Here is a 22,726-nt window from a genome sequence, read left to right on the forward strand (position 1 = left end):
TCTCTGTAGCCCAGGCTGCTCAAATTTTCATTCTTGTTATCTCAGCTATGTCTGACCACGAACCCCCCCCCCCCCAGTGGTGGTGATGGCTTATCAAAACTAGGGGATCAAAACTACGGCCTTGCTCGTGCCAGCCACACATTCCTGCCCCAAGTACATTAAAATCTGTCAATTTTTTTTTCAAGTACTATTATAAAACCCCAAAACTTTGTTTTGTTTTGTTTTTTGGGTTGGATGCATTCCAAAACAGTAGTTCTATACCCAGACAACTTATTCAGCAAGGTAAATAACTGAGTTGCACCTCCCCCAGTAAGAGAATCACAATAATTATACCAGCTTGATCAACTCCAAAAGCATTCCATTTTCAAATACCATAATAGTTTAGCTCCCAAAACACAAAAAGGAAAGCTAGGAGTTAAAATTTATCTCATTTGGGCTGGATATGGTCTGTAGGGCTTCAATCTTAGCATGCTGCAAGTAGAGGAAGCTGGATCTCTATGAATTTGAGGCCACCCTAGTCTTTATAGCAAGTTTCATGCCTGCCACAGATACATAATGAAATCCTGTCTTAAAAAATAATCTGGGGCTGGAGAGATGGCTCAGCAGTTAAGAGCGCTGACTGCTTTTCCAAAGGACCCGGGTTCAATTCCCAGCACCCACATGGTAGCTCACAACTGTCTATAACTCCAAGATCTGACACCCTCACACAGACATGCATGAAAGCAAAACACCAATGCACATAAAATAAAAATAAATTATAAAAAAAAAAAATCTGATTTCAACAGTCTAAATTAAGACCACATAATTTAAACTAATTAAATGGATTCTATGATGTAAATAAACTTTGAAACTTTAAAGGGGGGGCCTGCAGTGGTGGCTGGGCAGTGGTGGTGCATGCCTTTAATCTCAGCAGAGTCAGGTGGATCTCGGTGAATTCAATGCTAGCCTGGTCTACACTACAAAGTCCAGGACAGCCAGGGCTCTGTAACACAGAGAAACCCTATCTTCCTGTTACTTCTCAGTTTAAAATTTAAAACCTAAAACTAAGGCGTCTGGGCATGCGTTTAATCCTAACACTGAGGAGGCAGAGGTAGACAGATCTCTGAGTTCGAGGCCAGCCTGCTCTAACAATAGAGTCCAGACCAACCAAGACTACACAGAGAAACCTTGTCTCGAAAAATCAAAACAAAAAACAAAATACAAAAATTAAAACTAAACTGACTAAAACAGTATTTTTTTTTTCTCTTTCTAAAGATTTTTATTTAAATGTGTATGAATGTTCATGTACCATGTTTACCATGAGCATGCCTGGTGCCTGCAGAGGCCAAAGATGGTGTTGGAGCCTCTAAGACTGAAGTTAAGACAGTTGTGCTAGGAACCACACCTAGGCCATTTGGAAGAGCAGCCAGTGCTTTTAACTAGTGAACCCTCTCTCCAGCTCTTAACAATATGTTCAAACAGAAGTAAACCACACCATCACTAAGGTAAGTCAATTTAGTAACTGAAAATAAACAATGGGGCTGGAATGACAGCCTCCATCCAGTTAGTGCTGTGGTTTCCTAGAATGCAGGAAGCCCAGAGTTCCCAACACTTCATCACACTGGGCATAATAGCAAGTGTTTACAATTCTACAGGAAGTGGAAACATGAACAGAGTAGTTTGAGGGGCTGGAGAGATGGCTCAGTGGTTAAGAGCACTGACTGCTCTTCTAGAGGTCCTGAGTTCAATTCCCAACAACAACATGGTGGGTCACAACCACCTCCATTGGGATCTGATGTCCTTTTCTGGCCTATAGGTTTAAGTGCAGATAGTGACCTCATACATGTGAGGAATGTGGCAAAAGAATACATACATAAAAAATAAAAATTTTAATAAAAGATTATGTATATGCATAAATATAAAATTTAAGAGAAAATAAACACATAGATGTAAAAGTCTTAGAAGACAGTTATCTATTTTATATATTCCTTTAACAGATTTTAAAACTTCAATTTACAGTCAATTGTCAACACCTACCGAACCAACTGCACCGAATCCAGTACTGGGCTGCCCAAAGAGACCTGTTCCTGTTCCAAATGCTGTCCCAGTGCTGGTGTTTGTAGCTGTCCCAAAAAGACCTCCTGGCTGTGAGGCTTGGGTTACTCCAAACAGGCCCTGGAAAAGGTAATCTAGATTAAAAGGCAATTCGTAATAGTTTTCTTTAAAGTCTTGGATTGATTGGGGGAAAAAAAAAAAAAAATCACCATTGGTTTTTTTTTTTTTTTTTTTGGTTTTTCGAGACAGGGTTTCTCTGTGTAGCCTTGGCCATCCTGGACTCACTTTGTAGACCAGGATGGCCTCGAACTCACAGCGATCCACCTGCCTCTGCCTCCCGAGTGCTGGGATTAAAGGCGTGCGCCACCACGCCCGGCTGACCACTGTTTATAAACACAAAATTCTTGAACATTTCCTTGCAACAACCCTAAAAAGCAAGAATAAGGAAACTTCCCCACAACAGCATAAAGCTAAGAGCTATTAAAACTTTAGAGTGCAGAACTGTAAATTCATCCGAAGTTGGTGTTTTAGGTGCTGGGCATGTATTAATGCTTTCTATGAATTCATGTGCTCTAAGGTGTCAGGTTACATATGGAGTTCCAAGGTAATATAAGCTACATAACAAGATTCGGCTATCAAAACAAACAACAAAAGAAACCACCTCATTTTTTTTTTTTTTGAATGCTTTATAACCTGAATATAGCTGATACCTATAATCCTATCATATATGAGGCTGAAGCCAGTGGATCCTGAGTTCCAGGTCAGCCTGGACTATACAGTGGTACCCTGGATCATTAATAACAGCAAACAAAGCACAATCACAAGTTTTATAATTCTAGGTATTTGATCTATTGAGTAAACTTTGGTTATTAATGATATAAAGGATTTAACCTCATTCTTTCGCAGATGGACAGACAGTTGTGGTGGTCACACTAGAAAATCAGTTGTCTATAAATGTGAAGATTCATTCCTTTAATCTCAATTTTACTCATATACTTCATGGATTTTTAAAAATATTTATTTATTTGTTTGTTTATTTATTATGTATGCAGTGCTCTACCTGCATGTACACTTGTAGGCCAGAACAGGACATTAGATCATGTTATAATAGATGGTTGTGGCCACCATATGGTTGTGGGAATTGAACTCAGAACCTCTGGAAGAAGCAGTCAGTGTTCTTAACCTCTGAGCCATCTCTCCAGCCCTAAAGATCATTGTTTTGTTTTTAAGATTTATTTATTTATTAAATATACAGTGCTTTGATCCATATACACCAGAAGAGGGCACCAGATCTTATTATAGATGGTTGCAAGCCACCATGTGCTTGCTGGGAATAGGAAAGGCAAGCAGTGCTCTTAACCTCTAAGCCATCTCTCTAGTCCACTTCATGGAATTTTTTAGATTAATCTCATGCAGCCCAGATTGGTCTTGAACTAAACACACAGTCAATACTATCCTTGAACTCTTGATTCTCCTCTCCAGTGCCAATGTTACACTATGCCCAGTACTGTATGTCCATCCTTATGACGTCAGTAACTAGTCTTTACCTTCAATTTTTTTTCAACAATTTCATCCACATACATAATATATTTGAATCATACAACATGCTCCATTTTTGTATCTTGCTCCTACTCCCTCTGGATCAAACATCAATGTCACAAGGCATATATAGCTTCAAGCAAGCTCTTAGTGGTAAGAAAACTATGCTCAGAAAGGATAAGACTTATTCAACAAAACCTCTATGTATTCATTGGGCTGAGACAAAATCCAGATCTTCCTCACTGAAATATTTGTTTTTTACCTCAGTTCTAAAGAACAGCTATGAAGAGAGCACTTACAAATTAAACATGACTACTTAACTTCATAAATGAGACCTGACGTTAACCAGGGGCCTGTTTCCTTACCATAGTATTGGTGCTCGGTTGTCCAAGGGTGCTGGTATTACCAAAGGAAAAGCCAGTACTTGGGGTGGTTGTAGCCTGGCCAAATGGTTTGCTGAAGAGACTGGTGGTCTGTTGATTCTGTTGGCCAAAGAGACCACCCGGATTTGTTCCAAATCCAGTTGTGCCTTTCAGAAAAATATTTTTAAAAATATTATTTTAATAGTAATTATTATAAAATAAATTTGTAGAAAAAAGATTCACAAAAGCTGAAACTCTCAAATGAGCCAAATTCAGCAACTGTCTGAGCTTTGTCTGCTGTTCTCTAAATTATTCTATATTCATTCCTTACTTAATAGCCTTCTTTTTCTATCTTCAGCTAGTTCTACTTTATGATAAGCTTTTCCTTTCTATTAGTCCTCAACTCAGGAATTCTAAAAAGACTAAATGACTCATCCTTTGTTTGTAAACTCAACTTTTCTTATATTTTATAAGAAAAAATATTCAATCTATGGTTAAATTAATCTTGATAGAATGAGGCCTTTTCTTTATATCACTATATCCAGCCTAGTCTCTTATACACAGTACTTAAAAATAAATGTGTTCACTGGGTGTAGCAATGTGTGCCTTTAAAGAGAGATAAATTAATCCTAGCTCTTGGGAGGAAGAGACAGGCGATCTCTGTGAGTTTGAGGCCAGCCTGGTCTACAGAGTCCAGGACAGCCAGAACTAGAGTTGAGACCATGTCTTTAAAAAAAAAAAAAAAAAAGTGAATGTGTTCTATGTTAAACCAGAAAACACTAAGGTTGAAAAGATTGCTACATGTAAAGTAGATAAACACAGTATTTATGTATGAATTTCTCTAGAAAGCTATGGAAACTTTGCTACTTTTGTTTGCCTTTACAAAGGTAAGTTGATGGCTAAGGAAAAAATCTGGGGAAGAAGAGATCTTTGGTTTGTTTTAGTTTTTGACAGAGTGGGTGGCCTCACACTTGACTATATAGCTAAGGATAATCTTGAATTCTTGATTGTCATCTCCCAAGCCCTATAACTGTAAGCATAAACTACCCAGACCAACTACAATGTAAGCTTTGTATTGTAACTTTTGCAAAAGTAGTATTTTTATGGAATAACTTAGTCATCACCCTAAATGCTATCGTGTCCCATACTAAATCAACTCAGCTATCTAATTAAACAGGGTCTAGAATCTGATTGGGTGATAATGTGTCGCTGGGAACTGAAAACAGGGCTTTATATATGCTTGAGCTACACTCCCAGCCCTAGCACTTTAAAAACCATCCTTGTCCTTTCCTGCTGAAGGTACAACTTTTGGTTTTGTGACACAGGGTTTTTCTGTGTGCCCTACGCTATCCTGCAACTTACCCTAGCCTCAAAATCAGGGATCCACTAGCCTTATTCTACAAGTGCTGGGATCAAAGGTGTGCACCACCATGCTCAGTAATAGCAGCTTTTGTAGTACTGTGAACATAGTAATTTTCAGAATGATCTTTTCACTCATAATCAAAGGACTTCTTTCAAAATAAATTTTAAATGTTTCCTAAGCAAATAAAAAGCCATGTCTTAAGCCTGGTGTGGTGGTGCATGCCTTTACTCCTAGCACTCAGGAGGCAGAGGCAGGTGGATTACTATGAGTTTGAGGTCAGCCTGTCTACAAAGAGTGTCCAGGACAGCCAGAGCTACAGAGAGAAACCCTGTTTCGAGAAATCCTGTTTTGAAAAACCCAAAACACAAACAACACAAAACAAACAAAAAGATCATGTCTTGCTCAACACTTGGGAGGCAGAATTAGGAAGATTGCTATAAATCTTAAGTTACTCTGACCTATGTAGCTACTTCTAAAAAAGTCAAGCTCTGATCCATCCACAAAGTGGTATTAAACACAGCTTTTGTGTCCCCTAGAATTCACAACACTGTAATCTCTTCAGCAAAAAACTGTGTTTTACTGGTCCTTCTGGCTCATGCTGAAGGACTGCTTTGAGTTTGAGGTCACTTGAGTTAAGATCATGCTTCAAAAAAAAAAGTCTCTAAAACTTTATGGTTTCAAGACTCACAGTTTTAAGTTAGTTGATTTTCCTTAAAATATATATAACCAGTTTTGTTTTGCTTAACCTTCTTTGGGTAGGTTATTACTCAAATACCATCTTCTTAAATGGACCTCTTAGTGATTTTCACTGACAATTGTCTCAATTATTTTTATCCACAGCTCTTGCAATAAATAAATGAACAGTCATGAGTTGTCTATTTGATCATTTGAGGTTTCTTTTGTTGTTGGTGGTGGTGGTGGGAGTGGTGGTGGATATTTTTTGTTTGTTTTTTGTCTTTTCAAGTCAGGATCTCTCTGTAGTCCTGGCAGTACTGAAACTCACTCTGTAGACCAGGCTGCCCTCAAACGCAAGACATATATGCCTTCCTCTGCCTCCTGAGAGCTGAGATTAAAAGCATGGACTACCACAGCCAGTTTGACATTCTTCTTTATGATACAGCAAAGTGCTTACTAGTTCCAAAGGCAGTTTTGTTCTGACCATATGAAAAGGCTGAATTGGTGGTGGAGGAGCTGAAGAGTCCTGTTGCACTGGAAGTTGCTGGAGAAGACCCAAATAAGCCAGCTGTGGTGCCTGCTCCCACTTGGTTCTGTGGGCCTTTCCTGTTAGCCTGATAATCCTCTAAACGAAGTTCCTGAAGGTAAGTACATTGCCAAAATTAACGTGCATCAAAAAATTACTTAGAAGAAACCTATACAACAATCTGTTATGGAGTAACCAGCTAATAAGTGCCACATTGAAGTATGAAGTAACTGTCCATCTATATAAAATTCAGAGATTAGCAAAAACTGCGCAGTCAAGGCAGAGGTTAATTTTGCAAGGAGAGGATTATGACGAGGAGAGGAAAAAAGAAGGGCATTTTGAATGTTAGATATGTTTTGTTTTTTCCTATGCTGTCACTTGGTATGAATCCTTTCACTTAGTGAAAAATTTATTAAGCTTGATACTTAGAATTTTGGATAAACTTACTAAAAGCTCATGTATGCACACAAATGTATTGTCACTACAATGTAAATATCTAACCAGAATAGAATACTAGATAAAACATATACATAGTACACTGTATATATGTGGAGAATATTATCCCAATCTAAAACAAAGGTATTCACAATAATACATAATCTTGAAAAACACCTTGACTAATGTCAGGCTTTTATTCAGACCCAATATGAACCATTTAATCTTAAAAAAAGAATCACAAATATTTGTGTTTTCATGTATAATCAAAGTATTAAGCTTTGTTTCATTTACTGACCTCGAGCGACTTGCTTTCATATTCCTTCATAGCAGTGATGCACTGATGCTTGGTACTGATGTTAGTGCTAACTCCAGCTTTGACCATAGTATCTGTGCCAGTGGGCGGCTGCGAACAAAGGCAAAGGCACATTCCTAAATCCAAGCTCTTATGTCTACTCTCACAGTAGAATAAGAATAAAACAAAGTTTTAAAAAATGTATTTATTTTTATATATATTTGGTGTTTAGCCTACATATATCTGTGTGAGAGAGTTGGATCCAAAACTGGGCGTGGTGGCATACGCCTTTAATCCCAGCACTCAGGAGGCAGAGGCAGGTGGATCTCTGTGAGTTTGAGGTTAGCCTGGTAAAGGACAGCCAAGGCTAAACAGAGAAACCCTGTCTCAAACTAACAAGCAAGGAAAACCTATTCCCTATTTCATTTTTATAACAAGACAGGCCCAAGATCTGAATGCACCTCAGTAGTGAGTGCCTAACACGTACAAAGGCTTGGGTTAAATTCCCATGCTCCTCACCTACTCAAAACAAAACAAAACACTATTTAGGAGGGTGTGGTGGCCCATACCTACACTCCCAGCACTCGAGAGGCAGCCCTGAATACCAGACAAATCTGGGTGGGCTACAGAGTTAAGACCTTGTCTCAAACAAACTAAAAGATGGAGCTAGGCACGGTAGCACACGCCTATAGTCCCAACTCTTTCAGAAGTTGAAGCAAGATCATTTGAGACCAGGATTTCAAGACCAGCCTGGGCAAAACCACATTGTTTTCAAGATTGCATGATTCAAATACATGGCAACATTTCTGATCTCTCCCCTATCTCATGGTTATCTGAATAAACTAATCAGTTTAGTCAGAGGCACTGATCTCTTACAGTTAAGAGGTATAGCCAGTTGGATTTAGGTGCTAGGAACCCAATTCTAGTCCTCTGGAAAAACAGCCAAGTACTCTTTACTAAACCATCTAGCCAATAATCCCAGCACTTGGGAGGCAGAGGCAGGTGGGTCGCTGTGAGTTCGAGGCCAGCCTGGTCTACAAGAGGGTGGGTCTAGGACAGCAAGGTTACACAGAGAGACCCTGTCTGGAAAAACCAAAAGCAAAACCAAAACCCAAACCCCAAATCAAACAAACAAAAAGAACTCTATGTTCATCAGGCTGGCCTTGAACTCAAGAGATCCACCTGCCTCTGCCCCCTGAGTGCTAGCATTAGCGATGTGAACCACTACATCCAATTTTACATTATTTTTTGAGATGTATATTCTATATAGGCTAGGCATGCCTTCTGAGTACAGGACAGGGTTCAACCCCAAAGCCCATCATTCATTGTCCTTCCCACCTGCTTTTTTGTCCCATATTTTCATTCCATTCAAGGTTTTCTTTGTGTGTGTGTGGTTTTTCCAGACAAAGTTTCTCTGTGTAGCCCTGGCTATCCTGGAATTCACTCTGTAGACCAGGCTGGCCTTGAACTCAGAGATCCACCTGCCTCCGCCTCTGCCATGTTGGAACTAAAGGCATGTACCACTACCAGTTATTTCTCTATGGTCTGTTTTGTTTTGTTTTGAGTCAGGGTTTCTCTGTGTAGCCTTGGCTGTCCTGGACTCACTTTGTAGACCAGGCTAGCCTCGAACCCACAGAGATTTGCCTGCCTCTGCCTTGCAAGTGCTAGGGTTAAAGGTGTGCACCACTGCCTGGCCTTACTCCTTATTTTTCTTTATTTCTATAATCAGATGTCTGTTCAAATGCTGCCTTAGAACCATCTCTTACTGCAATTCCAAGAGTTCCTGACACCCTCTCTTGGCTTCCCTGGGTAATGGCATGAACATGGTACACATGCATACATGCCACAAATATTCATATATGTAAAACAAAAAATTTTAAGTCTAGGGCTGCAGAGATGGCTCAGTGACTAAGAACACTGGCTGCTCTTCCAGAGGACCCAGGCTCATTTCCCAGCACCGACATAGCAGCTCACAACTGTCTGTAACTACAATTCCAGTGGATTAGAGAACGGATCCAACTCTCACACATATGCAGACTAAACACCAAATATGTATAAAAATAAATACATTTTTTAAACTTTGTTTTATTCTTATTTTTTAAAAAAATCAAAAATATAAAATACATTATTGTAGACAGGAGCAATCTGACAAAACATTCTATAAAGAAATACACAAATAGGAAAAAACATTTAGGAAGAAAACACATACATTAAATTTAATGGTAGTTCCTGTAGGTGCTGCTGTAAAACTACTTGGCCCAAAGAGAGAGCCAGATGTGCTACCAAAAGGATTAGAGGTGGTATTTGTAGTTCCAAAGAGTCCTCCACTGCTGGTGCTGGTTCCAAAATCTGTAAATTAGAAAAATGAGAATTAAATAGCAAACAACTTAATGTCTAATACACCTTGGAAGTAGGATAGGATAATAGCAGCCGTGCTTACACACTGTCAAATATTCTTTACTTCTTCTGAGAAAATACATTTAAAGCTATATTTTATGCTGACACATGCTTCCAGCCTAGAACTTTTTTTTCCCCCCTTTTTCCAGGCTATAACTTTCTTTTTTTCTTTGGTTTTTCGAGACAGGGTTTCTCTGTGTAGTCTTGGCCATCCTGGACTCACTTTGTATACCAGGCTGGTCTCGAACTCACAGCGATCCGCCTGCCTCTGCCTCCTGAGTGCTTGGATTAAAGGCATGCGCCACCACGCCCGGCCCAGGCTATAACTTTCAAAGGTAACTAATCCAGATCCATTGGTTAGCTAAGCATTCAGGTAGTTAATAGATATTACTGACAAGACTAAAAAGAAACATTACTTTTGTGTCACAGTATATTTTAAGTCATTTCTCCCTTTCTTACTAAGAATGAATGCTTAGTGAAACTGGCTTTGTGAAACCATATCATCAAAACAAACATCACTAAAGCATAGTATGTTTTTATTTAGATATATTCCATATATCCATACATTATCAAAATAATATACATGTGCCGGGTGTGGTGGTGTATGCCTTTAATCCCAGCACTTGGAAGGCAGAGGCAGGAGGATCACTGTAAGTTGGAGGCCAGCCGGTCTACTTATCGAGTCCAAAACAGCCAAGGCTACACAGAGAAACCCTGTATTGAAAAAAAAAAAAAAACCAAAAAACTATACATGTAAGTGGCTCTAGTGAAGCCATCAAACATAGACAGGCTAACAGGAAATATGACGATTCCTGAAAATGTTTAAAATCAGAGTTGGCCATTTTATTGAAACTTAGAAACGGGACTGTAATTCAAATACTTGGGGAAGCTAAATAGGAAGAATTTATTTCAGTTTAACTCTAGCCTCTGTGAGTTTGAGGCCAGCCTGCTCTATGTAACAAATTCCAACAGGCAGTGCTACATCAGAAGAACCTGTCTCAAATAAACAAAAAAGTTATAGGTAGATATGGTAGTTTGTCCCTATAACCCAGTCCTCGAGAAGTAAAAGACAGGAGAATCAGAAGTCAGAGTCATCCAGAACAGACCAACTCTGTCTAAATTAATTAATTAACTAATTAACTAATTAATAAGGAAAAAAAGATTATTATTCAAAGCCAAGCATGGTAACTAATACATGTTTATAATCTTAGCAGTCCATAACCAAACATGGGGGAGGCAGATATGGAGCAATCACCTATCCAAAGGCAGCTTTGGCTATGAAGGAGACCCTGTCTCAAAGCAGAAGCAAACAAAACCTAACATATAAGAGATTGATTGTTGGGCTTAGTGGCACACACTAATCCTAGCACTCAGGAGGCAGAGGGAGGCAAATCCTGAGTTTGAGGCAAGCCTGGTCTACACAGTGAATTCCAGCACAGCTAGGGCTACACAGAGAAACCCTGTCTCGGGAGGGAGGGAGGAAGGGAGGGAGGGAAGGAAGGAAGGAAAAACTTTACTTTTTAAAAAAAGTATTTTATTTCTTGTGGTGTTTTCCCTATATGTATGTCTGGGCAAGGGTATTAGATCGCCTGGAACTAGAGTTACAGACAGATGTGTACTGCCATGTGGATTCTAGCAACTGAACCTGGGTCCTCTGAAAGAGTATCCAATGCTCTTTCTCTAACTCCAACACTATCTTTCTTAAAATATGAGAAATTATACATATAGTGTCAAAAATATTAGTACAAAAGAAAAATGTGCCAGCCAAAACTTAATAAAGTGATATCCTAATAACCATTATGAGCATTTTGATTTTTCATTGCAAACTATCATTTCTAGCCAACTCTAATCCTAATATACAGTTTAAAGTTAATAGAAATATCTCCTCTGTATTAGGACTTCAGGGCTGAAGAGATGGCTCAGAGGTTAAGAGCACTGACTGCTCTTCTAAAGGTCATGAGTTCAATTCCCAGCAACCACATGGTGGCTCACAACCATCTATAACGAAATCTGGTACTCTCTTCTAGCCTGCAGGCAGAATGCTGTACACATAACAAATCTTTAAAAAAAATTTTTGTAGCCAGGCATGGTGGCGCACGCCTTTAATCCCAGTACTCGGGAGGCAGAGGCAGGCGGATCGCTGTGAGTTCGAGGCCAGCCTGGTCTACAAAGTGAGTCCAGGATGGCCAAGGCTACACAGAGAAACCCTGTCTCGAAAAACAAAAACAAAAAAAAATTTTTTGTAAAGCTGGGCGTAGTGGCACACACCTTTAATCCCAGCACTCGGGAGGCAGAGGCAGGCGGATCTCGGTGAGTTCAAGGCCAGCCTGGTCTACAAAGTGAGTCCAGGATGGCCAAGGCTACACAGAGAAACCCTGTCTCGAAAAACCAAAAAAAAAAAAAAAAATTCAGTCTGTTCTACATACAGAATGAATTCCAGGAAAACCAGGGATACAGAGAAACCTTGCCTCAAAATAAATAAATATTATATATATGCATTTTTGCATTTTATACAGCATTTTTAAATATTTCAACATCCTACCAGAAATGGTGGCACAAGCCTGTTTTTTTTTTTTTTTTATTTATACAATATTCTGCCCATATGTACGCCTGCATGGCAGAAGAGGGCACCAGATCTCATTATAGATGGTTACGAGCTACCATGTGGTTGCTGGGAACTGAACTCAGGACTGTTGGCCGAACAGACAGTGTTCTTACCTCTGAGCCATCTCTCCAGCCCAATGGCACAAGCCTTAAAACCAACTTTTTTTTTTCTTTCTTTCTTTCTTTTTTTTTTTTTTTTTTTGAGACAAGAGTTCCTCTGTGTAGCCTTGGCTGTCCTGGACTTGCTTTGTAGACCAGGTTGGCCTCGAATTCAGAGACTTGCCTGCCTCTGCCAACTGAGTGCTTGGATTAAAGGCGTGCACCACTACACCCAGTGGAATTTTTTTTTTTTTTTAACATCCCTACGATTTTGCCTTTTAAAAAATATTGTTGGAGCCGGGCGTGGTGGCGCATGCCTTTAATCCCAGCACTCAGGAGGTAGAGGCAAGAGGATCCTGTGAGTTCAAGGCCAACCTGGTCTACAAAAGCGAGTCCAGGACAGCCAGGACTGTTACACAGAGAAACCCTGTCTTGAAAAACCTAATAAAAAAAAAAAATCACATATATATATAATTATATATATATTTATTTGGTTGGTTAGCCACTGTGTAAATAGCATCATCTCATGGGGCATATTTAGTGGCTGCCTTAAAGTACTATATAGAAGTATTTTTACTCTCGACATACATACAAGGAAAACACCAATGCAAATAAAATTAAAATAAATCACTAAAAAAAAGTTTTTTTCAAGTTTTTTTCTCTTTCAAGACCCCCTCTTTTCTAAGATATATATTTACTGCTCTCTTTTTTAGCCTACTAAACTCAATAAACTTTCAGGTTCTCCAATTTCCTGGCTCCGACCACTTGGTGGGAAAAGAGATAAGTGAACATACAGTAAAGAAGAGAACACATTCAGCAAATCAAATATTAAACTATTAAAAGCACAAGTCCAAGAAAACCCTGTCTTGAAAAACAAAAACAAAAGCACAAGTCCAAAGAATGGTGTCCTACTTACTCCCAAAGCCAGTTGGTTTATTTTGTGCAAATGCATTGTTCTGGGATGAGAAAAGACTGGTCCCTGTACTTGCAGTTCCAAACAAACTATTTGATGTTCCTGTTGATGTGCCAAACCCAAAGCCAGTGCTTGTAGAGGTTGCTGGCTGGCTAAATGAATTGGTACCAAACAATCCTCCTGAAGAGATGGAGGGGGAGAGAATAAGTTTATAGGCAAATTGTAGACACTACATGAAGTTCTACACAAGCTACATATAAAACACCTTTATACCAAAAAAATCATCCCTTACCTGGTTTGGTCTGTGAATTTCCAAATAAGCCTCCAGTATTGTTGCTAGAACCAAATGCAGATGTTCCAAATGCTCCTCCACTAGTAGCACCAAAGCCAGTATCTGAAACAGCAAAATTGTTAACATTTCTCAATACTCTGCATTAAGTAGGACCACTGATGCAACTTGAAACCCTTCTCAAATTTACATCAAAATTATTATGGGATAGAAATCAAGCCAAGGTATGTATGTATGTATGTATGTATTAGTTTTTAAGACAGGGTTTTTCTGTGTAGCCTTGTCTGTCTAGGGCTCACTTTATATAGCAGGCTGGCCTTGAATGCACAGAGACCCACCTGCCTTTGTCCCCTGAGCACTGATAAAAGGAATGTGCCACCACTCTAGGCAAGCCAAGGTATTTTACCTATTGTCTATACAGGAACGCGAACTTTAAATCAAAAGGTGTGACTCTGCACTAGCAGAGGGCGCAGCACAGTGGTGGAGTACCTACCTAGCACAGATCCTGGGTTTGATCTCTAGGTCTGGAAAAAAATGGAGGGGAGGGACCTCAAGCCCAGGGAATGTCCACAATGGGTGGATCCTCCCCATCAGTTAGGATGATCACAATCTGTAGGCATAAGGTTATTGTGTAATTCAAATGCTGATTCCTATACCCCCTATATCTGGTTTTAATCCTTGTTCTGAGAATGCCTTGTCTTGATGTTGTGTAAAAACTGTCCCCCAATTGTCCCCTGATAGGAGAATAAAGCAGCTTACAGCCAATTGCTGAGCAGGGGAGAGAACAGGGCTGGACTTCCTGCCCTCTAGGGGAGGAGGAGATAGAGGGCGGAAGTAACTGATTCAGCCATTGGCAGAGATCCAGAAGACATCAGGAGAGATTCAGCTGGCACAGGTAAAGCCATAATATGCAAGTATCTCTGGGGTTTATGCTGGGAGGAAGGAGGACTAACTTAGAGGGTTAAGAATGAAGTTAAAACTGTTCAGCTGTTGTGCTGTGAAGCTTATTTAGCAAGTAATTAATAATAGAGTCTCAATTATTTGGGTAATAGCTGTGGTAAGAGAGAACAGAGGAACAATCACAATTTTATAAAAATAACAATTCTCAATTATGTCAAGTTAACAGTTAAAATTAACCATCACTGTGGCTCACGCCTGTTAATTCCAGTACCTGAGAAATTGAGACAGGAAGATTCAGAGTTGGGGGCCAGCTTAAGTTACATCAAGAATTTTGAGCCAGCTCAGGCTAAGAGTCTCAAAACAAAACTGAATCAACAAAAGTCAGTCAAACTAAGACATTTTCTCTTATTTTATTCTTTTTGAAAACTTACTTTGTCCAAATGTTGAAGTTGTGCCAAAGCCCCCTGTACCACCCCCAAAGGGGGTTCCAAACGTTTTGTTAAACATCTTCAAAACGAGTGTTTTCTTCAAAAAGCTGTAAAAGAAAAATTATTCTTTTGAGACAACACAGAAAGAAATTTGTTTCAAGAAATCTACCATTCTACAAATATTAGTTAGGCCCATCCACAGAAATGATAGCCTGATTCTCCTATTCAATATTCTAAAACCTTGAATAATAAACCTTATCACAATTCCTAAAATGTCTAGCACTGTAATGTTATATTAAATTTCTGAGACAGAGCCGGGCGTGGTGACACATGCCTTTAATCCCAGCACTTGTGAGGCAGAGGCAGGTAGATCGCTGCGAGTTCGAGGTCAGCCTGGTCTACAAAGCAAGTCCAGGACAGTCAAGGCTACACAGAAAAGCTCTGTCTTGGGGGGGGAAATTTTTTTTATTATTTTTTTTTTAATTTAATTTTATTTTATTTTATTTTTGGGGGGGGGGACACGCTGTTTCACTATGTAGCCCTGGCTGTCCTGGAACTCAGAGATCCTCTGAAATGCTGGGATTCAGGGCGCACACAACCATGCCCAGCAGCCAGATACCTTCTAAGTCATCTCCACACACAGTGATCTTGTTCATGTAAATCCAACAGCTAAGTGAGGAGCATGCCACTCTTTAAAAGGTGATTAATAAAAATTTTCCTCTGTTGAACATACCCATCAGACCATTCTCATTATAGTTTGTGCTATGGCTATACTAGACTCTACCACACCTTAAATTCTGTAGCTCCTAACCCATGAACATTTTACTTTTAGTAATCTTGCCCTAATGCAGAAACCTGTCATTAATTATACACACATTTCACAAAGGGATTTTTTATAATAAAAAAAAAGATTTATTTAATATTATGTATAGCCAGGCGGATCTCTGAATTCGATGCCAGTCTGGTCTACAAAGTGAGTCCAGGACAGCCAAGGCTACACAGAGAAACCCTGTCTTGAAAAAACAAAAACAAACAAACAAAAGAAATATTACGTATACAGTGCTCTGCCTGCGTGTACACCTGCAGGCCAGAAGAGGGCATCAGATCTCATAGATGGTTGTGAGCCACGACGTGGTTGCTGGGAATTGAACTCAGGACCTCTGGAAGAGCAGTCAGTGCTCTTAACCTCAGAGACATCTCTCGAGGCCTACAAAGGGATTTTTAATAATAATAAAATAGCCTGGAAAATACCTCAACATCTACAAGCTCATTTATATTCATCATTTCAACAACAATGGAAAAATGTTAGTATTAGCTCACCTCTGTTTTACAGATTAGAAAAAAAGATGAGGTTTTACTACATTTTACAAGGTCAAAGAGGTAAGCAGAACTCAATTTTCCTGCCTTCTAATTTTCCAAAAACATTCTTTTTTTTTTCCAAACTGATATAAAAGTTTGAGATGTTTAATAAAATTCTCATTAGACATTATTCTTTATACTTTTCTTTTTTAAAAATGAAGATCACTGATTGCTTTCTTGACTTATTCTACATGCTAAAGTAAAAACTCTGTTTTAATTGAAATCAGACTGGATAAGTATTTGTACTTTTATGTCTTAATTTAATAATGCCTTCCACAATCAAGTCTTTATGATGAGATACATAATTGAATAAATTGGATGAAAAACACTTCCAATTAAAAAAAAGTACTCGGGAGGCAGAGGCAGGCGGATCGCTGTGAGTTCGAGGCCAGCCTGGTCTATAAAGTGAGTCCAGGATGGCCAAGGCTACAGAGAGAAACCCTGTCTCGAAAAACCAAAAAAACAAAACAGAACAATTTAAAAAAAGTAACAGGTAAGAAGTAAATATATATAAATAGTATATTAAGAAATTCAATGGCCTCAGACCTGAGAAGAAGGAAGGAAGGCAGCAAAATACCTTGAACCTATGAAGAAAATTTCTCATTCAAATGCAACTTATTTTTCTATATTTCCCCCCTTTTGGGAGATAGGGTCTCACTATGTATCCCAAGCTAAGCAAGAGATCTGCCTCCCCAGTGCTGGGGACTAAAGGTGTAAATCGGCAAGCCCATTAAACTTTTTCAGTTCTGCGAAGAATGAACTTGTCTTATTCTCACTTTTCATGCTGAGCAAAGTCTTTTAAATTATCACAACAGCGAGGCCAGCCTGGTCTACAATGCGAGTCCAGGACAGCCAAGGATACACAGAGAAACCCTGTCTCGAAAAACCAAAAAAGAAAAAGAAAAAAAAAAAAAATCACAACAGGGGCTAGAAATGTAGCTCAGTTGACAGGAGTGCTTGCCCCCAGAACAGTATAAATAAGGAGTGACAGCACACGTCTGTAGTCCCAGACATGCAGATTTAAGCGGATCAAAAGTTCAAGTCATCCTCAGCTACATAGACTTTTATCTCAAAACAAATCACAACAGAAACAAAATCACACTGAAGTAAATCAAGATCAGAGACAACCTCAAAACCAATTTATCTATCTATCTATCTATCTATCTATCTATCTATCTATCTATCTTAACTACAAAAACTGAAGTATGGCAAATTGAGTGAACTGGAGCTCACCAATAATCTCAAAATGTGGTATTCAATAAAACAATAGCAACATGATCTGAGAACAGATACTGGGACTAGAAGCTGGACTCTGGGTGGGAGCATGTGGGGGCACAAGGCAACCTGCTCTGCTGCATGGTCTGGGCAAGGAGGGAGTGGGCCTACTCCTGCCTGTCTCACAATGAGATTTCTAGGGTTTGGACACTTCCCCACCCCAGTGAACTTGAGGCTAGCCGAGGCTGATGCTCTATCAGAAAACAAAAACTAAACTAGTGAACACACACCACTCTGCTCCTCAAACCAATCATTCTCCTCATTCTGTCCACCCTTTATTCTTGTTACTGCCAAACAACCCAATTCACTCTATACAGTGAATAAAATAAAATAAAAACAGCTTCAGTATGCTATCTTTTATAAGCCTATGCTAATTTTATCTAATAATGGTATCCTTCATCCATAGCACAGTGTAAATTCTTTGCGCATCTCTACCTTGACCCTTCCCATCCTGGACACCAGGAAACACTAAACTATGAAGACTTTCATTTAGGACTGGGAAAGATTTGTTGTACCAGCTGCTGCACTGTAGGGCAGCCTTCAGCTGTCAGTCCTTTTCCACTGAAGACTGCCTCATCCAAGGTCATACTTTCTTCCTGTGACAGCCTAATTCTGTGGCTAATACTAGGATTCTTGAGCCCAGCTCAGAGTTAACGCCAAAGGGCAGGTAATCTCAGCATTTTACATTTTTGTGGAACTGGTTGACGCCTTCATCAATGCTGGCTGACACCACATCACAGTACTAGAAATATAGCTTAATGGCAGAGTTTAGGGGCCTAAGTTCAATTTTCTCCTACTACAAAAAAAGAAAAATCAATACATAAAAATCAAGATAGTGCCACACAGGCGAGGGTTAGTGTTAATGCTTGCCTACTGTCTGTAAGGCCCTAGGTTCTATCCTATCCCATCTCTCTCTCTCTCTCTCTGTCTCTCTCTGTGTGTGTGTGTGTGTGTGTGTGTGTGTGTGTTTAAAGACAGTACAGATATTAAAGGCTGTCCTCAAATTTTCTATGTAGCTCAAATTGACATTGAACTGCTGATCTTCCTGCCTCTATCTCCCAAGTGCTAAGATTCCAAGTGTTTGACACTACGTGCTACTTTGGGGTTTTGAGACAGGATCATATTCCTGGCTTAACTTCCTAGACCAGTATAGTAACAACTTTAAAATTTGATTTGTCAACATTCGTAACAGTGAACCAATAATTTAGAAAATAATCAATGCTGATGTTATAAAATCATGCATACGATACTGCAAGCCAGGGCTAGAGAGATGGTTAACAGCACTGTCTGCTCTTCCAAAGGTCCTGAGTTCAATTCCCAGCAACCACATGGTGGCTCATAATCATATAATGAGATCTGATGCCCTCTTCTGGCATGCAGGCACCATGCAGTCAAATACTATATAAATAACAAATAAATTGCCCGGCATGGTGGTACACACCTTTAATCCCAGCACTCAGGAGGCAGAGGCAGGTGGATCACTGTGAGTTCCAGGTCAGCCTGGTCTACAGAGCAAGTCCAGGACAACCAAGGATACACAGAGAAACCCTGTCTCAAAAAACCAAAAGAATTAATAAATCTTTTTAAAAAGATAAATCATTAAAGATAAACTGATGAATTTCGTTGTAACACAGGACATAAATATAATGGTTTGGTTTCCAAATCTGTATTATAACACCCTATAACAAGTTTTGAGTATAGTATCAATGGAGAATACAAATATCTGAAAAACCTATTAAAATACTTTCTTTTTTAGCTAGTTATCTATATAAGGCTGGGTATTTTTCACAAACACTTTGTCAACTGTTAAAACATAAAAGATGACTAGTGTATCAAATTATCTTTTATTAAGCCTGTTTTCTCAATGAATTTCAAAATTATTATTATATTTAATTTGTGTTTTGTCTTTCAGACAGGGTCTTACTCTGTAACTCTGGCTGGCCTTGCAATATGCTTGCATCTGCCTCTAAGGTAATGGATTTAAAGGTATGAGCCATCATGCCTCCATTTATTATTTATTTTAAATAGGCACTTCTATTTCATTTATTTAAAAAATTTTAATTATGTATGTGTGCATGTGCACATGAATGCAGTCAGTACCCCTGGTAGACAGAAAAAGAGCATTGGATCCCTTATAGCTACAGGAAGCTGTGAGATGTCTGATATGGATGCTAGAAACTATATTCATGTCCTCTGCAAGAGCAGTAAATGCTCTTAACTGCCAAGCTATCTCTCTAGCCCCACTTAATTTTTTTCTGTTGGTGTCTTGGTACTCGCTCTGTGTATCAGGCTGGTTTCAAACTCACAGAAATCCATTTCCCTCTGCCTCCTGAGTGCTGGAATTAAAGGCATGAGCCACCACCCAGCTAATTTATTTCTTTGGGGTTTTTTTTTGTTTTTCATGTTTTTGTTTTTGGAGACAGGGTTTCCTGTAGCCTTAGCTGTCCTGGACTCACTTTGTAGACCAGGCTAGCCTCAAACTCACAGAGTTCCACCTACCTCTGCCTCCCTGGAGTGCTAGGATCACAGGCGTGCACCACTGCACCTGGCTACTAACTTATTAAAATAGGCTCAAACTTTAACAGTCCAGCTGTCTTTGAACCCTCAGCAATCAGCTATCCTCCTATATCAGCTTTCCAAGTACTGGGATTATATACACATGGGCCACCACAACAAGTCCCAATTTTTCATTTATAATATAGTAAATACCAATAATATAAATAAAAGCTACCCGAAATCCATAATTTTAAGAAAGTTTATTTAGTAGTACTGGAGTATGGAGTGCATGTGGAGGTCAAAGGACAACTCATCTGGAGTTGTTCCTTTCATGCTTACGTGGGTTCCAGGCACTGAACTCAGGTTTCTGGGCTTGTGTGGCAAGCACTTTACCCACTGAGCCACCTCACTGGCGTGGGAACATTTAAGTTTTAAGATTTAAGGAGTTGAGAAACCACCAAGTTTGAGAGGTGCTATCTTAAACTACTGGCACTTATATGCCCACCCGCAGATTCGCATCTTTCAATCTACCCTACTAGTCCTCGTCTTCACCTTAAACTTGGTCTTAGTTCTAAAGTCCTAGCTAACTATATCTGCACATGTGCATCACCATGAGTAGCCGCCTCCCATACTGCTCAAGTCAGTGGCTCACAGCCTTCCTAACGCTGGGACCTGTTCATACAGCTCTTCATGGTGTGGTGCTTCCCAGCCATAAAATTATTTTCTCTGCTACTTCATAACTATAATTTTGCTATGGTTACAGATCATAAGGTAAACATTTTTGGAGACAGAGGTTGAGGGGTTGAGATCCACTGGCTTAAGTGCTGGGGCTTAAGAGCCACAGGCATGTGGCTTTCACTATGCCTGATTTATTGGGTGTTGGAGATTGAACCTTGGGCTTCATGCATGCTAGGCAATCAATCAACAACTAATCTATATCCCCGAGGCCTATAAAGCTCTATTTTAAAAAATGCAGCTGTGGGGCAGGGGGCTGGAGCGATAGATAGCTCAGCTGTTAAGAGAATTGGCTGCTTTTACAGCAGTCCTGAGATCTAGGATCTGCTGTCCTCTTCTGGTGTGCAGGCATACATGCAGACACAACACTAGGACACTGTGTATTTATTTAATAAATATCTTTTTAAAAAATACAGCTGGGCTAGGTGGTGGTGGCGAGCAACTTTAATCCCAGAACTCAGGGAGGCAGAGGCAGGCGGATGTCTGTGAGTTTCAGGCTATCCTGGTCTGGTCTACAAAGAAAGTTCCAGGACAGCCAAGGCTACACAGAGAAACCCTGTCTCCAAAAACCAAAACCAAATGAACAAAAAACAGCTGAGAAGTAGAAGCATACATCTTTAATCACAACACTTGGGAGGCAGAGACAGGCAGATCTCCCAGCTAAAGACCACATGGTCTGAGTTCCAGGACACAAAAAAACCCTGTCTTGAAAAGCAAAGAAAGAAAGAAAGAAAATATAGCTAGCCCAGGTGGTACATGCACATGCCTGTACTTGGGAGACTGATACAGTTTCAGTGAGTTCAAGGTCAACCCAGTACAAAGTGATACATTGTCTCAATAAATAATTTCCAAACTAAAAAAGTTGATTTCCAATTAACACTGAATTATTTTTGAGTATTTATCAATATTGCGTACAACAGCCCCATCATTGTATATCTCTATCAACTATTATCAGTGAAACTGAAAGGTCATTTAATAGATGAATTCAACTACAAGCTCTTTTATGCCTTCCTCAAAACCAAGCTATTCTCTGATCTGTCTTATGGAAGAGGAGATAATCTACCACAGAAATGAGGAGAAGCTAAAAGAAAGCGGCCCTAGGACTTAGTTTTACAGCTTCCCAATGGCAGTACTTGACAATTTTAAGAGCTTTTCATGGAAAGCAGGGCACTGTGAGCCATACCACCCTGTACTTGGAGAAAAGGGCAGAAGAATTAGGAGTTTAAAGTCAGCCTTGGTCCCAGCACTTGGAAGACAGAGCAGGTGGATCTCTGAGTTCAAGGCCAGCCTGGTCTACAAAGCAGGTCCAGGACAGCCAAAGCTACACAGAGAAACCCTGTCTCAAAAAAGAAAGAAAGAGGCCGGGCGTGGTGGCGCACGCCTTTAATCCCAGCACTCGGGAGGCAGAGGCAGGCGGATCGCTGTGAGTTCAAAGCCAGCCTGGTCTACAAAGTGAGTCCAGGATGGCCAAGGTTACACAGAGAAACCCTGTCTCGAAAAAAACCAAAAAAAAAAAAAAGAAAGAAAGAAAAAGAAAAAAACAACGCCCCCCCCCCCCAAAAAAACCCAGCTCTTAGGCAAGGTGTGGTGGTGCATGCCTGTAATCCCAGCACTTGGGAGGCAAAGGCTGTTGGACCTCTTGAGTTCAAAGCAAGTCCAGGACAGGTAAGGCTAACAGAGAGACCATGTCTTGAAAAGAGAAAGAAAAAATAATAAAAACCCCAAGTCTTAGACAATTAATGAACTGGCTTACAAGCAAGGTAAGGGTATGGTTTTACTGAAATGTAAGCAGTGATTCTAATCAGGGACAATTCTGATCATTTCTTGACCTCTTGGTAGGTACAACTTGGGTGGCAGTGTTAATCAGTATCTAATAGGTAAAGGAGAAAAGCTGTTTTTTAATCCTACAACACATAAGAGAGCCTCTAAATTAAAGAATTATCTCAGGGGCTGGAGAGATGGGTCAGCAGTTACCAGCATTGGCTGCTTTTCCAGAGGACCG

At 39.7% G+C, this 22,726-nt stretch overlaps 1 protein-coding gene across 2 annotated transcripts in view; it reads right to left on the reverse strand.

Moving 5' to 3' along the window:
* Positions 1-22,726, reverse strand: part of Nup98 (nucleoporin 98 and 96 precursor) — a 96,864-nt gene that overhangs the window by 70,772 nt on the left and 3,366 nt on the right. For both annotated transcript variants that reach the window (XM_051149078.1, XM_051149077.1), the window contains exons 2-9: positions 14,863-14,966; positions 13,535-13,636; positions 13,246-13,422; positions 9,439-9,578; positions 7,233-7,340; positions 6,431-6,611; positions 3,939-4,102; positions 2,017-2,154 (exon numbers count right to left, since the gene is read on the reverse strand). In XM_051149078.1, coding sequence (XP_051005035.1) covers positions 2,017-2,154; positions 3,939-4,102; positions 6,431-6,611; positions 7,233-7,340; positions 9,439-9,578; positions 13,246-13,422; positions 13,535-13,636; positions 14,863-14,938 — 1,086 coding nt within the window. In that variant the 5' untranslated portion in view covers positions 14,939-14,966. The remainder of the gene's footprint in view (positions 1-2,016; positions 2,155-3,938; positions 4,103-6,430; positions 6,612-7,232; positions 7,341-9,438; positions 9,579-13,245; positions 13,423-13,534; positions 13,637-14,862; positions 14,967-22,726) is intronic.

Source organism: Acomys russatus, chromosome 7 (assembly GCF_903995435.1).
Source record: "Acomys russatus chromosome 7, mAcoRus1.1, whole genome shotgun sequence".
Classification (NCBI taxonomy): Eukaryota; Metazoa; Chordata; class Mammalia; order Rodentia; family Muridae; genus Acomys; species Acomys russatus.